At 42.3% G+C, this 18,429-nt stretch overlaps 2 protein-coding genes across 2 annotated transcripts; one reads left to right on the top strand and one right to left on the bottom strand.

Moving 5' to 3' along the window:
- The first annotated feature begins 8,587 nt into the window (after window positions 1-8,587).
- On the top strand, window positions 8,588-8,980 carry LOC138945908 (antifreeze protein Maxi-like). Its single transcript, XM_070317428.1, has one exon. It carries the CDS (start codon window positions 8,588-8,590, stop codon window positions 8,978-8,980), a length of 393 nt encoding a protein of 130 aa, XP_070173529.1.
- A 4,920-nt stretch (window positions 8,981-13,900) lies between these two features.
- On the bottom strand, window positions 13,901-16,426 carry LOC138945907 (uncharacterized). Its single transcript, XM_070317427.1, has 2 exons — window positions 16,366-16,426; window positions 13,901-15,153 (listed from the first exon to the last, which is right to left on the bottom strand). Exons 1-2 carry the CDS (start codon window positions 16,424-16,426, stop codon window positions 13,901-13,903), a joined length of 1,314 nt encoding a protein of 437 aa, XP_070173528.1.
- Between the last annotated feature and the right edge of the window lie 2,003 nt (window positions 16,427-18,429).

The following is an 18,429-nucleotide window of genomic DNA, read 5'->3' as shown; positions in this document are numbered from 1 at the left end:
AATTGGAATTTACGAACGGGTTAGGGGTAAAGTTCAATTGCAAAACTGGTTTCAGTTTTCTCTAACACTTTCAGGACAACATACTTGTTTAGAGTGGCTGGACAAGACATTGTTAACAGTGTCGGGAGAAAAGCGATATAAGTCGCACAAAACAGTTTCGAGTTACGTGCTAAAAACCGTAGGCAGTTAAAAACAAGTAGCGTAAGGCGAAAATACAACATTTAGTCAAGCTGTCGAACTCACAGAATGAAACTGAACGCAATGCAATTTTTTAGCAAGACCGTATACTCGTAGCATCGTCAGTCCACCGCTCATGACAAAGGCAGTTAAATTGACAAAAAGAGCGGGGTAGTAGTTGCGCTGAGAAGGATAGCACGCTTTTCTGTACCTCTCTTCGTTTTAACTTTCTGAGCGTGTTTTTATCCAAACATATCATATCTATATGTTTTTGGAATCAGGAACCGACAAGGAATAAGATGAAAGTGTTTTTAAATTGATTTCGAAAATTTAATTTTGATCATAATGTTTATATTTTACATTTTCAGAGCTTGTTTTTAATCTAAATATAACATATTTACATGTTTGTGGAATCAGAAAATGATAAAGAATAAGATGAAGGTAAATTTGGATCGTTTTATAAAAAATTTTTTTTTTTACAATTTTCAGATTTTTAATGACCAAAGTCATCAATTAAATTTTAAGCCACCAAACTGAAATGCAATACCGAAGTCCAGCCTTTGTCGAAGATTGCTTGGCCAAAATTTCAATCAATTTGATTGAAAAATGAGGGTGTGACAGTGCCGCCTCAACTTTTACAAAAATCTCGATATGACGTCATCAAAGGTATTTATGTCCGGGGATATCATACCCAGGAACTCTCATGTCAAATTTCATAAAGATCGGTTCGGTAGTTTAGTCTGAATCGCTCTACACACACACACACATAGACAGGCACACACACACACACACACACACACACACACACACACACACACACACACACACACACACACACACACACACATACACCACGACCCTCGTCTCGATTCCCCCTCTATGTTAAAACATTTAGTCAAAACTTGACTAAATGTAAAAAGAATAAATAAATCTGGTTTGCATAAATATGTTACTCACTTTCCTTGGGCTCTACTTCATGAAATTAAGGACTATTTTTAACAAGTCATTCCACAATTTCTTTTCTCAAGGGCCGTCACATTTACGCCATGTTTTGGACACCCTTGCCGTAATGCCCCCGTGTCTCAGGACTATTAATTCCTATCCCTTCTCATCAGTGTATATCCGTTACATCACGAAACAACTACACACAGGAAGAGGGCGTTAGTGGGGAAGTTAGAATCAATACCTGTGTCACAGATATCGCCATTTGTCGTTCTTCTTTCGCCAAGCTCAAAGCGTCTTATTCCTGGCTTGAATGTTTGTGGTTGTGCAATAGTTTCTGTTTTCGTTGGTTGTTGGCTTGCTAGTTTGTTTGCTGGATTGCTTTTCTGAGGGCTTGTTTAATTGTTAATGTGTCTGTTGCTTGGCTATACTGAAACACTGAACATTGTGCTGACATTTATATCAAATGTGTCATAAGCCTATTTGTTTTAAACAATGTTTATTCATATTTTACGTGTTCAGGAAATGCACATCGACATAATTTTGTATGGTGAAAACAACAAGCCTACGGCTTATGGTGGTGTCTTCAAACACATTTACAAGAAGAACATGCCTATTTGGCATGGTAGTTCGAATACTGGATATGTTGTAATCCTGGTCAGAAAAAAGTTGAACAAATTACTTGGCACGCATTTAGTCCCAATCACTTTCGCAACCCCAATCCTTCATAAAGCAAAACACTTAATTCATCTGCACTTGAATTTTGCATTCGATTTTGATTGCGTCTCCGGCTCCTCCTCAAAGTATTTTACATTTTTTTTAAATGTCTGATACCTCGAATGTTCAAAGGTATCTCTTCGCACCCCCTACCCCACCCCACACCTTTTTTTCCTCTAACTTCTATATCTCTCTCTCTCTCTCTCTCTCTCTCTCTCTCTTTCTTTCTCCCCCCCTCTCTCTCTCTCTCTCTCTCTCTCTCTCTCTCTCTCTCCCACTCTCTCTTTCTCTGACTGTCTGTCTCTCTGTCTCTGTCTCTGTCTCTCTCTGTCTCTGTCTCTCTCTCTCTCTCTCTCTCTCTCTCTCTCTCTCTCTCATTTCCACTGTTCAGTGCCAGACCGGTGATCTTGTGATTGATAGTTAATGGGCCAGGGATCACCATAAATACTCGTTACGCATCGTTAGCTGACAGTGTCCGTTCCGCTCTGTGGAACAAGCCACTTTCTGCCTTTGATGTCTGTTCAAATCGATTGCCTTAATACAGGCTACATAATCATACCCCAGTAGTGTGTTCCAATCGATTGCCTTAATACAGGCTACATAATCATACCCCAGTAGTGTGTTTCAATCGATTGCCTTGATACAGGCTACATAATCATACCCCAGTAGTGTGTCATCATAGCCGGAGAACAAGGTCGGTTTGCTGGTGTGATGGTTGTAGTGGCGTAAAACAGTTTAACTGAGTTGAAAATCATAGAAAGAAAGAAAGAAAGAAAGAAAGAAAGAAAGAAAGGTAGATAGATAGGTCGAAAAGGTTACGAACGTTGGGTGTTTACCTTTTACAAAGTATTTTTGTTGGTAGAAATTCAGTCGGTCAAATTCCTGGTACTGGTAAAGCTAAACAATTTTTGTATTGCAATTTGTTGTTGATTTTGTTCGGTACTATTTCACTTCCTCATGATGTCTCCCCCCCCTCCCCCCCTCCCCCCTCATCCCCCCCCCCCCCCCCCTTGTTTCTAATACGATGTCAGCCGCTCTTCAGCAGCTATCTGGGTCTCGAAACCTGGGAAACGATGGCGGCGCTACAGGGAGGTAATAATGTGTCTTCTCTGTAGGTCTCTCAGCGCTCATTGTTTTCCAGCCAGATAACAATGGTTGGCGCGCTTCCTTTAATAACTCTGCATTCTGCTACCTGTCTACATTGTCGGCTTTAGCACCTCCAGGCACAAACTACCGAACCAGAATGACCTCGTTCACAACTTTGTCAGTCGCACACAATTGAGCCAACCACGCCAAGCAAAAAATACTGAGCCAAAGAACCTCATCCACGTTTTTTGTTTTTTGTTTTTGTTTTGTTGTTTGTTTTGTTTTTGCGAGTCGCAGTCAGGTCAGACACGACATGCATAAAAATAAATAAATTAAAACGAATTGAAAAAAATTAATGGAGAATCACCCGCGGATTCCACTAACAAAGGCCATCCACACGTACGCGCAAAACAAATTGGAAACGGCAATTCCGTGACGCACCTCGACACATAATCTTTTATCAAGCCTCCAGACATGCCATCCACAGTGTGGTGCGAAACAGGGTCCGACAGGAACCTTGGATTACGACACGCTTGAAGAAAAGGGGAAGGGAGGGAAGGTGACGGAGGATAGAGAGAGAGAGAGAGAGAGAGAGAGAGAGAGAGAGAGAGAGAGAGAGAGAGAGAGAGGGGGGGGAGAGAGAGAAGAGAGAGAGAAGAGAGAGAGAGAGAGAGGGAGAGAGAAGAGAGAGAGAGAGAGAGAGAGAGAGAGAGAGAGAGAGAGAGAGAGAGAGAGGGAGAACTCAGAACTCAGAACCTTATTACATAAGGATAAAGGTTTTAGGCTTAGCCTAATCTTCCAACCTGTCCTTGGAACATATACAGAGAATAATTGTAAACAAAAGCAAAGATTGCGCACATACCTCATCAAAGTATTAAACTAATAAAACATAAAAATAATGGTCGAGTATAAACATAAAAAATATTGGACTCACAAAGTCATATAAAACAAAACCAGACACAAACAAGCGTAAATGTTTTTTTTTTAATTTCTTAAAAAAGTACAGCAATGTATTGCTGAACAAGGCCATATACAGGCAGCTAAAGTTTCAAGAAGAAGGGGGAGGGGGACGAGTGATTACACATTCAGATTAACTACATATATAATATTTAAAAAACAAACAAACACTTAAGAGCATTGCATACATTATCCGAGTACACAATGGAAACTAAACATCAGGGGCAGTTTATAGTGTGATCAAATGTGTGTGCAACTGCCTTTTAAAGGCCTTTAAGGATGCGGATCCTTTGATTTCTATTGGCAAAGAATTCCAGAGAGATGATCCTGAAAAAGCTAAGCTGGATTTATAAAGATCTATACGAGGAATTGGAGGAAGTAAATTTTGAGACCCATACCTCTTCGTAACATGTGTAAAATAGGATTGCACATAACAGGGCACATCACCATGAACTAATTTATACATAAAGACAGCCTTATTGTATGCAAGGTGGGTTTTTAGGGGAAGGAAATTAAGGCTGTTTAACTTCATTTCTGTAGACATGTGCGATTCATACAGGATAAGTTTTGCAGCACGACGGTACAAAGAATTGAGTTTCAATAAGTGAACATCACTGCAGCCATCCCATAATGTGGAAGCAAAATTAATATGAGGCAATATATGAGCATGAACAAACATTTTTAATGTTTCAGACTTTGCATAATGTTTGAGTTTTGACAACAAATACAAATTCCTTGATAACACTTTGCAGAGGTTGCTTATGTGTGTTTGCCATTTCATTTCTTCATTGACAGTTACACCAAGTATGCGATGTTCTTTAACTTGCTGTATTTGAGTTGTACCTAAGGACAGTTGTAATTTAAGAGGACTTATCTGATGCTTTTGTCTTGTGGTAATAACAATGCTTTTAGGGTTTTATTTCTGGGTGCAGTATCATGGCATTTGATGTGCACCATTTCGCAACTTCGTCCAAAGTGTTCGTCAGGGAAGAATTTACTGATTCCAACGAGGTGTTACTGGTATGAATAGACAAATCGTCTGCAAAAAACTCGCATTTGACTTTATCATCCGATACATGTAAAGGAAAATCATTAACGTAAATAATAATAATAATAATAACGATTACTTATATAGCGCGTAAACCTCGTGGTGACGAGCCCAGAGCGCTTTACACTTACACAATCATAATACAAACAAGGAAAGAGAACTAAATCCGAATAAATTCAAACATGGTCTCACACACCCACACACGCACGCACACACACACGCACACACACACACACGCGCGCGCACACACTCACTCTTTCTTTCGTCATTGTCAATGTTCAGGTAACCCGCAATGTCATTCCATGTACGCATACGTTATTCTAGTACAACACACACAGGCACATACACATCCTCATGAACGCCACACTTTAGTAGATAATACACGTGGCAGCGCCGATGACTCACCGATCATGGGATCTCCTTCAGAGGTCTAACTTAAACATGTGTGTTTTGAGGGCTGTTCTAAAGGCAAAAGAGAATAGGTCCTAATACAGACCCTTGAGGGACGCCATGTTTTACCAGTGCAGTAGACGAATTCTGGCATTGTAGAGTGACATACTGTGTCCGGTCAGCAAGATACGATTTAAAGAAGTCACAGACCGAATCGTTTCTCAAATAATAGTGTACTTTTTTCAACAATATGCAATTATCTACCAAGTCAAATGCTTTCTTAAAATCCAAAAACAATGCTCCTGTAACTTCAGACTTGTTCATTGCTGACAGCCAAGCTTCACAGAGAGACGTAAGAGCTGTGTGGCAAGAATGCTTGGACTGAAAACCGGATTGAAACTGATGGAATAAATGTTGTTCTTCCATGTAAGTGTAACCGAGTGCCGAAACACTACGATCACCTCGGGAAGCGAAGTGCAATCAAACAGGATTGAAAATGTTAGGGCTAATTTCTTAGCCCTATAAAAACTGTTATGCAAACCCGAAGGTTTCCATGAACATACAGGCAATCGGAAACCACCAGACCCCATCACAAACAGAATTCTACAATCCACTGGTGTTAATAATAAGATAATAAGAAGAACATTTATATAGCGCTAAATCAAAAACTTTCATTAAAAAGGCTTGCTCTGAGCGCTTGACATCTAAAACTAAAACGTCATTCACACTCTTTACAATGATGTACAAGAACTTCATGTCACACTCTTTCATTCAGTATAGCACCATTCACACAGTTGTTATTCTGTACAAGACAATAAGTTAGTCTAACATTTAGAATGTTCATAAGATGAAAACAAGAGAAAACCAGACTGATTAAAACAACTGCTTAGTGCCAACAAAGCATGAATCTTAATGATAACGTAATACATGTTTAACTGTTAAGACCATAAAAAACCTATATGCTAAAATAACTTTAAACTTTTAAGAACTTCTTTTAAGATACACAGCACAGCTAGATAAACACCAAAATGATAAAACAAAAGGCAACTCGTTAAAACTATTAAATGCATCAATGTCTAAAACACGAAAGACTCAAATATAAGATACACAATTCTCTAGAATTGTTTATTAAAACTGAAACCGACCTGCCCAAAGGCCAACAACTCGGGTGCAGAGTCTGCTGTGAAAGGAGCGGTAGCCTCCCCTGTCACAATCGCCCCCGTTTGAAATGAACTTCGTCCCGAAGTTCCGAACCGGGGGACCACTGTCCATCCCAAGTTCGCAGAATGGGAACAGCACGAAAATGTTCAGTGGTCATATTATGCCATTGCCTGAACATATCATGCCGAGTCCCATCCCTGCTCGCAAGCGCCAGATGTAACCGAGTGCCGAAACACTACGATCACCTCGGGAAGCGGAGTGCAATCAAACAGGATTGAAAATGTTAGGGCTAATTTATTAGCCCTATAAAAACTGTTATGCAAACACGAAGGTTTCCATGAACATACAGGCAATCGGAAATCACCAGACCCCATCACAAACAGAATTCTACAATCCACTGGTGTTGACTTTTAAAGGCCAACAACTCGGATGCAGAGTCTGCTGTGAAAGGAGGGGTAGCCTCCCCTGTCACATAAGCAAGAAGATGCTTGTGCACATGCCGTTCTAATGGTTTTGACAAAACAGGCAGCAAAGAAATGGGTCTAACATTACTTGGGTCTGAGAGATCTTTACATTTGGGAAGGGGTATGACTTTGGCGCTTTTCAATTTAGACGGAAAAAAGTTCTGCTCAATACTAAGGTTATATACGAACGTGAGCGAATCCACAATATACGGTAGAGAAAGCTTCAATAACTTCCCGGGTATTTTATCAGGACCCATGGACTTTTTATTCTCCAGGTTTTCAATAAATGTTCCGACCTCATGAACTGCAATCGGAGGAATGATAAACGCTTCATTGTTTATTCTGTTCCGCTGACAGTATTCGTCCAATTTTTCAAAACAGTTATCTGTATCCGGAGAATTATGTTTCTGCCACAGAAGCCTTCAATTTATATAAACATTGTCGTCCTCTAAACCAGTTCTTCGTGCTGTAAATTCAGAAATTGATTCATGAATATAGACTGCAATGCCTGTCTGATTCTTCCTTGCGCTGTCGCGTCGCAAAACAGAGTATTGGGAAATGTAAATCAAGTTATCGGCAATTCTCGAGTCGAGCCGTGTTTCGCTCATCCCAAAAACATGAACTGGCTGTGAGCTTTGGTTTAGCAGCACGCATATATCAGGCACTTTGTTAACGAGATGATAGACATTAAGATGTCCAACCTGGAGAGTGTGTTTTGACACGTTTGAATTCATAATAATTATAATAAACAAAATTATTAACAACAACCAAAAATCTGAGAACAAATTAAACAGAGATTAAATCAATAAACAAACACGGAGAAAAAATAATGCACAAAAGAGCAAAAAGTGAAGCAAACAAGTTACGATTTCAGTAACTGGCTAACTTAACGGAAAAGTCAAGTGAGAAGTAGTAAATCGGAATTAAAAAAATTCTGCAAAATGTTATAAGCGTTCGATGCACAGCAATTATAAATGTTCCTGCTAGCACTGCACTCATACACACACAGAATATGATAAAATAAAATTGAACAGTTCGAACAGGGATGAACGATACGCTACATTAAATCCCCACAACGCCAACACGATTTCACTTTCTTTAAGCAGAGGCATTCATAGTCTCTCCGCAAACGGGTCTGAATCAAAGATTAACACACACAAGGAAGAAACACACGCATGTTTGGATGCAGGTGTTTTCACAATGTTAAAAGCAGCAGAATACTTGGGGGGTCGTGGACAAACTTAACACAATGTCTGGAGGTGTTGAACGACATAGTTAATAGTAATGAAATCACATCCGCCAAATCACACTCGTTTAGGTACACTCATATTAGTGTACTTACCGTTACATGAGTTTAGACACCGCAATTGATAAAATACACAAACACACTCACTCACACATACACACATACACTCACTCTCTACTGTATGCTTAAAGTAGCCTTTTGAAACTACTTAGTAGGATGCTTGGTGCATCCCGGGGGGCCACTGCCCATAGAAGGACGGCTGGGTGTGTGCGTGCATAAAGGGGCTGAGTTGATACTGCCTGAAGGCGTTCATCCAAGGGGGGTAATACATTGTAAGATATTGATGTTCCCCACGTGGAGACAAGGGGAGACTGGTATGGCTGATGTGCTGTTGAGTAAATGGTTGGTCGGCCGGTGGCGGTAGTTGTGATGGTTGATGAGACTGTTGCTGCTGCTGCTGCTGTAATGGTGGTTGATGAGACTGTTGATGCTGCTGCTGCTGCTGCAGCCGAGGGAGAAGCAACGGCTCTTGCTGCTGCAGCGACAGCTGCTGGTGCGGCGGCTGTTTCTGCCACTGTTGCTGCTGCTGTTGTTGCGGCTGTTGCTGCTGCAGCCGATGTTGCTCATGCAGCGGCTGTTGTTGCTGCTGTTGCTGGTGCGGCGGCTGTTGCTGTTGTGACAGCTGCTGTTGCTGTTGATGAGGTGGCCATTGCTGTTGTTGGTGAGGTGACTGTTGCTGCTGCTTCTTTTGATGTGGTTGGTGTGATATGGGCGGAGGCGCTCCGCCTGTAACGACGTCCGCAAATGAAGCTCTGCCTAGTCGCTTCTCAAAAACGATGGCTTTGATGTCCTTTACGAGTAAACTGAGACAGGCCCCTTGCAGAGTAGTGGACCTTGTCTTGCAATATGTCTGGGTCAGTTTGACCGTCACTGTCAAGGCTCCAGATATCCGACAGTGCCAAGAACTGCACCTTTACACCATCACATAGCGACGCGAGCTTAGTGTTAACTTGCAAAATCTGCCGTGTAACTTTGCGCTGAGCCTGTGGAGGGATGGCTGCGACAAGGATGACGAAGGGAGAAAGAGAGAGAAGGGGGGGGGAGAGAGGGGGAGAGAGAGAGACAGAGACAGAGACAGAGAGACAGAGAGAGAGAGTGAGACAGAGAGAGACAGAGAGAGAGAGAGAGAGAGAGAGAGAGAGAGAGAGAGAGAGAGAGAGAGAACCCTCCCAAAAAGAAAGAAAAAGGCATGGGTCCAGCAGATGTTTTGCTATTATTTGTCGATTCTGAGAAGCTTCAAATGCTGAAAAAAGAACAGCATGGAGCATTGACGACCAGACAGAGAGAACAAGTCGCGTAAGGCGAAATTACTACATTTAGTCAAGCTGTGGAACTCACAGAATGAAACTGAACGCACTGCATTTTTTCACAATGACAGTAGTCCGCCGCTCGTGCAAAACGCAGTGAAACTGACGAGCCTGTTTAGCGCGGTAGTGGTTTCGCTGTGCTGCATAGTACTCTTTTCTGTACCTCTCTTCGTTTTAACTTTCTGAGCGTGTTTTTAATCCAAACATATCATATCTATATGTTTTTGGAATCAGGAACCGACAAGGAATAAGATGAAATTGTTTTTAAATCGATTTCGGAAATTTAATTTTGATCATAGTTTTTATATTTTTAATATTCAGAGCTTGTTTTTAATCCGAATATAACATATGTATATGTTTTTGAAATCAAGAAATGATCAAGAATAAGATGAACGTAAATTGGGATCGTTTTATTTAAAAAAATAAATTACAATTTTCAGATTTTTAATGACCAAAGTCATTAATCAATTTTTAAGCCACCAAACTGAAATGCAATACCAAAGTCCGGCCTTCGTCGAAAATTGCTTGGCCAAAATGTCAATCGATTTGATTAAAAAATGAGGGTGTGACAGTGCCGCCTCAACTTTTACAAAAAGCCGGATATGACGTCATCAAAGACATTTATCGAAAAAATGAAAAACCAATCTCGGGATATCATACCCAGGAACTCTCATGTCAAATTTCATAAAGATCGGTCCAGTAGTTTACTCTGAATCGCTCTACACAGACAGACAGACAGACAGACACACACACACACACACACACACACACACACACACACACACACACACACACACACACACACACACACACACACACACATACACCACGACCGTCATCTCGATTCCCCCCTCTACGTTAAAATATTTAGTCAAAACTTGACTAAATGTAAAAAGAAAAGGACACAAAAGAACATAAAGACACATTAGAGACCTGCGTGCATGAAAAGTTCAGCTATCATTTTGTGGAGAGAGGGTGTTTGCGGAGTTAAGAAGAGGGCCCCAAAGGGGGGGTATCATCACGATCACGGGAAGGGAAATTTTTAGCTTTCACGATCACAGTTACCTTGATTTTTGTCAATGATCACCGCAGTCAATGATGAAAACAAATGACGATCACGATCACGAGACTTGATTTTTTTGTCATCACGGATCACGAGCAAAGTCCCATCACGATCACAGAAATGGACATTTCGGCAATCACGGTCACAGAAAGGTCAAACAACGCCAATCACGATCACGATTTTAAACCCTTTGGGGCCCTCTAAGAAGGCGCATGATTTCCCTTTCAGGATATTTGGTAAGAATATAAAATCGTGATGAAACACTAACAAGTCGCGTAAGGCGAAATTACTACATTTAGTCAAGCTGTGAAACTCACAGAATGAAACTGAACGCACTGCATTTTTTCACAATGACAGTAGTCCGCCGCTCGTGCAAAACGCAGTGAAACTGACGAGCCTGTTTAGCGCGGTAGTGGTTTCGCTGAGCTGCATAGTACTCTTTTCTGTACCTCTCTTCGTTCTAACTTTCTGGGCGTGTTTTTAATCCAAACATATCATATCTATATGTTTTTGGAATCAGGAACCGACAAGGAATAAGATGAAATTGTTTTTAAATTGATTTCGGAAATTTAATTTTGATCATAGTTTTTATATTTTTCATTTTCAGAGCTTGTTTTTAATCCGAATATAACATATGTATATGTTTTTGAAATCAAGAAATGATCAAGAATAAGATGAACGTAAATTGGGATCGTTTTATTTGAAAAAAAATACAATTTTCAGATTTTTAATGACCAAAGTCATTAATTAATTTTTAAGCCACCAAATGCAATACCGAAGTCCGGCCTTCGTCGAAGATTGCTTGGCCAAAATGTCAATCAATTTGATTGAAAAATGAGGGTGTGACAGTGCCGCCTCAACTTTTACAAAAAGCCGGATATGACGTCATCAAAGACATTTATCGAAAAAATGAAAAAAACAATCTCGGGATATCATACCCAGGAACTCTCATGTCAAATTTCATAAAGATCGGTCCAGTAGTTTACTCTAAATCGCTCTACACACACACACACAGACAGACACACACACACACACACATACACCACGACCCTCATCTCGATTCCCCCCTCTACGTTAAAATATTTAGTCAAAACTTGACTAAATGTAAAAAGAAAAGGACACAAAAGAACATAAAGACACATTAGAGACTTGCGTGCATGAAAAGTTCAGCTATCATTTTGTCGAGAGAGGGTGTTTACGGAGTTAAGAAGGCGCATGATTTCCCTTTCAGGATATTTGGTAAGAATATAAAATCGTGATAAAACTCACACACAGACAGACACACACACACACACACACACACACACACACACACACACACACACACACACACACACACACACCACGACCCTCGTCTCGATTCTCCCCTCTACGTTAAAACATTTAGTCAAAACTTGACTAAAAAAATGTAAAAAGGTGTATTCTGACTTTTGGAGAAAATATAGCATGTTAATCTCAACTGGCATTTTTAGTATATCGGCAGGATGTTCACCAGACGAAGATTAACGTTTACATCACGTGAGTTATATATATAGGCCTACAGAAAAGGTGAGAGTAAATCCGAACAGGAATTGTTGATGAAGTTTAGCTGCTGAGTATTTTATCGAGAAACAAAAACCCAAGAGGGGTTTGGGGTGCGGGGATGGGGGGCGGTGCGGGGGTGGGAGGTGTTGGGGGGGGGGTCTACCACAAAACAAGGCAGGACAAGACAAGACAAGACAAGGCAATAATAAATGATGTACATTTCTAAATCTTACTCCCTTATTTCCATATTCAAAATCTGAAACGAGATCAACAGTCACAGCAAGTTATAGACTATCACAGTGGCATAACATATTTTAGATGTCAATTTTGAATTTCTTTCAACGTGAAAAACAAAACCATTAAAAACAACCTACGAGTAAACTTCATCACTAGAACTACATCACTAGAACTTCATCACTAGAACTACATCACTAGAACTACAACACTAGAACTTCATCACTAGAACTACATCACTAGAACTTCATCACTAGAACTACATCACTAGAACTACATTACTAGAACTACATCACTAGAACTACATCACTAGAACTTCATCACTAGAACTACATCACTAGAACTACATCACTAGAACTACATCACAACTCATACCATGTCATAAGACTGTGGCAAAACATGTTTAAATGTAAACTTCATCACTAGAACTACATCACAACTCATACCATGTCATAAGACTGTGGCAAAACATGTTTAAATGTAAACTTTGCATTTCTTTCAGCTTGACCAAACAAAACTTCTTTAAAAAAACGCACCGGTGAAATCTACCACTCGGAGGGAAGCCATATCGGCGGCCGTAGCAAGCCTCAGACTGTGGTAGTGCAATTTAAGATGCAAAGTTTGGATTTCTAAAACGTGAAAAACAAAACCATTGGAAACAACCTACAAGTAAACCTGTATCCCTACAACTGAAGCAATATCAGCAAATAGTGCCATTATACTGTGGCAAAACGTGTATCAATGTAAACTTTGCATTTCTTTCAGCTTGACAAAACAAAACCTGTTTAGAACAACGCACATGTCACATCCATCACTGGGACGGAAGCGATACCAGCCAAATGTGAAATAATACCAACAGTGATAGCAAGTCATAGACTGTGGCATACCAATTTAAGATGCAAACTTTAGATTTCTAAAACGTGCAAAATAAAACCATTGGAAACAACCTACAAGTAAATATGTATCCCTAGAACTGAAGCAATATCAGCTGAACTAGCATACCATTAGACTGTGGCAAAACATGCGTAGGTGTAAACTTTGGATGCCTTTCAACTTGACAAAAACAAACCATTGAAAACAACGTACAACGAAACTCCATCACAAGTGTAGTTTGAAGTAAACAAATTGGAAGAAGTGGGCGGGTGGAAAGTTGGGGGGGGGGGAGCGGGGAGGGGGGGGGAAGCGGGGAGGGGGGGGGGGGAGGGTAGTGGTGGTGGATTCTTTGGAGACGAAGAACATGGGGTAGGGTGGGGACGGGGAATGGTGACGGGTTGGAATGAGACGAGTTGTCGTAACATTGACGGGTTGGAATGAGACGAGTTGTCGTAACATTGACGGGATTTAGACAAGCTATGGCAGTGTAAGACTTCATACTTTGTTGAAAGCACGTCATACCGAGAAGAAGCAGCCTAGTTATGCCAGGATTCATTGCCACAGAATGGAGCTTATCGCACACCCCCGACATGACAATCCAATCCAGGAATAGTCCACAGGCCTTGTCACGTATCACGTGCATGGAAAGCGTCAAGGGAGGGAAGGATTGGGGGCCGGGATAAGAGAAATCATGGCCAAATGTAGCGAGGGGGGGGGAGGGGCAGGGCAGGGGCAGTGGGTGTGTTGGCAGGGCAGTGGGTGTGTTGGCAGGACAGTGGGTGTGTTGGCAGGGGCAGTGGGTGTGTTGGCAGGGGCAGTGGGTGTGTTGGCAGGGGCAGTGGGTGTGTTGGCAGGGACAGTGGGTGTGTTGGCAGGGCAGTGGGTGTGTTGGCAGGACAGTGGGTGTGTTGGCAGGGCAGTGGGTGTGTTGGCAGGGGCAGTGGGTGTGTTGGCAGGGGCAGTGGGTGTGTTGGCAGGGGCAGTGGGTGTGTTGGCAGGACAGTGGGTGTGTTGGCAGGACAGTGGGTGTGTTGGCAGGACAGTGGGTGTGTTGGCAGGGCAGTGGGTGTGTTGGCAGGGGCAGTGGGTGTGTTGGCAGGGGCAGTGGGTGTGTTGGCAGGGCAGTGGGTGTGTTGGCAGGGGCAGTGGGTGTGTTGGCAGGGGCAGTGGGTGTGTTGGCAGGGGCAGTGGGTGTGTTGGAAGGGGCAGTGGGTGTGTTGGCAGGGGCAGTGGGTGTGTTGGCAGGGGCAGTGGGTGTGTTGGCAGGACAGTGGGTGTGTTGGCAGGGGCAGTGGGTGTGTTGGCAGGGGCAGTGGGTGTGTTGGAAGGGGCAGTGGGTGTGTTGGCAGGGGCAGTGGGTGTGTTGGCAGGGGCAGTGGGTGTGTTGGCAGGGCAGTGGGTGTGTTGGCAGGGGCAGTGGGTGTGTTGGCAGGACAGTGGGTGTGTTGGCAGGACAGTGGGTGTGTTGGCAGGGGCAGTGGGTGTGTTGGCAGGACAGTGGGTGTGTTGGCAGGGGCAGTGGGTGTGTTGGCAGGGCAGTGGGTGTGTTGGCAGGACAGTGGGTGTGTTGGCAGGGCAGTGGGTGTGTTGGCAGGGGCAGTGGGTGTGTTGGCAGGACAGTGGGTGTGTTGGCAGGACAGTGGGTGTGTTGGCAGGACAGTGGGTGTGTTGGCAGGGCAGTGGGTGTGTTGGCAGGGGCAGTGGGTGTGTTGGCAGGGGCAGTGGGTGTGTTGGCAGGGCAGTGGGTGTGTTGGCAGGGACAGTGGGTGTGTTGGCAGGGGCAGTGGGTGTGTTGGCAGGGGCAGTGGGTGTGTTGGCAGGGGCAGTGGGTGTGTTGGCAGGGGCAGTGGGTGTGTTGGCAGGGGCAGTGGGTGTGTTGGAAGGAGAGTACGTACTATAGTATCCTTTGTTGGGATGATCAAAAAGTGTAACCTGGGTTTACTTGACAAGGAATGTTCATGTCCGTGAGGTGATCAAAATGTGTAACCTGGGTTTACTTGACAAGGAATGTTCATGTCCGTGAGGTGATCAAAATGTGTAACCTGTGTTTACTTGACAAGGAATGTTCATGTCCGTGAGGTGATCAAAATGTGTAACCTGGGTTTACTTGACAAGGAATGTTCATGTCCGTGAGGTGATCAAAATGTGTAACCTGGGTTTACTTGACAAGGAATGTTCATGTCCGTGAGGTGCTCAAAATGTGTAACCTGGCTTTACTTGACAAGGAATGTTCATGTCCGTGAGGTGCTCAAAATGTGTAACCTGGGTTTACTTGACAAGGAATGTTCATGTCCGTGAGGTGCTCAAAATGTGTAACCTGGGTTTACTTGACAAGGAATGTTCATGTCCGTGAGGTGCTCAAAAAGTGTAACCTGGGTTTACTTGACAAGGAATGTTCATGTCCGTGAGGTGCTCAAAATGTGTAACCTGGGTTTACTTGACAAGGAATGTTCATGTCCGTGAGGTGATCAAAATGTGTAACCTGGGTTTACTTGACAAGGAATGTTCATGTCCGTGAGGTGATCAAAATGTGTAACCTGGGTTTACTTGACAAGGAATGTTCATGTCCGTGAGGTGATCAAAATGTGTAACCTGGGTTTACTTGACAAGGAATGTTCATGTCCGTGAGGTGATCAAAATGTGTAACCTGGGTTTACTTGACAAGGAATGTTCATGTCCGTGAGGTGCTCAAAAAGTGTAACCGAGATTTACTGTTCGTGGAAAGAGGGGTTGTGGGTAGTAGGGAAGGGCAGTTGCCTGAAAGAGAGTAAAGTACTATCCTTATTTTCTGTTGGTGTGATCTTCAAAAATGTTAACCTAGATTTACTTGGCATGGACGGCGGAGAGTCCGTGAAGTGATCGAACACTATAACCGATATTTACTTTGCGTGGTTGGGGAGGGCGATAGGACTAGCTCATGTTGGTGAGGTCATCAACACTATAACCTAGCTTTGCCTTGCACATAGCAAAACAAAACATGGGAAGACCTAAATGTTGCATAGAAATGGTATCCCGGCAACCATAACACTATGCAGGACATTCACAATTCGTGTTCAGGCTGGGCCTACGTACTTGTCTCGATTTTGCTCTTTATGAATAATCAACACGCCACAAACCATTGAGGAGGAACAATAACGTTAGCACAGGACACACGTTGAGTCCAAGTGCAACAACCATCTTATCCACTGAAAGCCAGGACACACGTTGAGTCCAAGTGCAACAACCATCTTATCCACTGAAAGCCAGGACACACGTTGAGTCCAAGTGCAACAATCATCTTATCCACTGAAAGCCAGGACACACGTTGAGTCCAACAATCATCTTATCCACTGAAAGCCAGGACACACGTTGAGTCCAACAATCATCTTATCCACTGAAAGCCAGGACACACGTTGAGTCCAACAATCATCTTATCCACTGAAAGCCAGGACACACGTTGAGTCTAAGTCCAACCATCATCTTATCCACTGAAAGCCAGGACACACGTTGAGTCCAAGTGCAACAACCATCTTATCCACTGAAAGCCAGGACACACGTTGAGTCCAAGTGCAACAATCATCTTATCCACTGAAAGACAGGACACACGTTGAGTCTAAGTCCAACCATCATCTTATCCACTGAAAGCCAGGACACACGTTGAGTCCAAGTGCAACAACCATCATCTTATCCACTGAAAGCCAGGACACACGTTGAGTCCAACAATCATCTTATCCACTGAAAGCCAGGACACACGTTGAGTCCAACAATCATCTTATCCACTGAAAGCCAGGACACACGTTGAGTCCAAGTGCAACAATCATCTTATCCACTGAAAGCCAGGACACACGTTGAGTCCAAGTGCAACAACCATCTTCTCCACTTAAAGCCAGGACACACGTTGAGTCTAAGTCCAACCATCATCTTATCCTCAGTAAGAAAAAACACATTCAGTAGAGAAAAAAAAACGTTTGACCTTTTTTCGGCATACGCCCTTAAGTGCAACAGAACTATTTGCCATTGCTCTGATGATGTACATCTTCATTTTGCCTCCTCCCTTAAAGCGAGCAGTCCACTGCTGGCAGGTATATTGAGTCCAGGAAAAGAAATCTTGATCAGAAGACAGGAGAGGTACATTTGACATGTGTACTTAAATGACCAATGGGTGAGCGCGTTATTGCGCGTTGTCATCAAGCAGCATTTGAATTAATTTCTATAAAAATTAACGTTTAAAACTCATGCAGGGAAACACAGAACGTGTGATAGCAGCAAAATATGACAGCAAATTGCCAGACATGCAATTTTATGTTCGTACGCATTTTAAATAATCTCGTAAAATATACTCTAAATAAAAGCAAAAAGGAAAGAAAAAACAGGCTCGGTTTAAATACCTTCGAGTTTGATTTGCCACGAAAAGCTGTTAATATCAGAAAATGCAAACAATTTTTACATGTACGAAATACCAATGCAGTTTAAAACTTGTGTTTAGGATCGTACAAGATCCAACCACTTATAATTACACGTTAGCTTACATGTTTCTCCATGACAAGTGCTATCTGCAAGCGACCCATTTAAAAGTTGATAATGTTACAAAAAAGTTTACAAATAATAAAAGAATAAACATAATAAAAACATGGAACCAAGTTTAAAATTGAGGTTGCAAGTCGAATTCAAAAAAGTGTTGCGTTTTGGAGGAGGGCTTTGTCGCTCCGATCACAACAAACGACAAATGCAAGTTAGAAAAGACACGTTGAACCAATTGAACTTAGCACTAAACGACAGCAGTGAATAGTAAAAAAATTAATAAGTGAAACAAAAAATGAAACAAAAATTGAAGACGAAAAAACAATAGCAATAACAATATCAATAACAATAACAACACGTTATTGTCCATAAACATTTTCCATTAAAATGGAAATTTGTCTTTGACACACCCCGCCTGCCTGTAAAGAGATGTGCAACAGAACAGTATCCCATTGCTCTGATGATGTACATTATTAGATTGCGGATACAGCTAGCGCGGTCTCGGAGGAACCCTAACTGTTTCGATCTGTGTAAAATGTCATATTTTGGTCAAAAATACAAATAAGTATAATAAGATCATTAACCCTAAGTCCTGGGCTGGCCAAACCCATCGACCAAAACAGAGCTGTTAACACAAGCGAACAATGAACTTAACTTGCATACGGGTTTTCTGCACCGAT

Source organism: Littorina saxatilis, linkage group LG13, assembly GCF_037325665.1.
Source record: "Littorina saxatilis isolate snail1 linkage group LG13, US_GU_Lsax_2.0, whole genome shotgun sequence".
Classification (NCBI taxonomy): domain Eukaryota; kingdom Metazoa; phylum Mollusca; class Gastropoda; order Littorinimorpha; family Littorinidae; genus Littorina; species Littorina saxatilis.
Note: the sequence above shows the minus strand (reverse complement) of the source record. Positions and strands in the feature narration are given on the sequence as shown.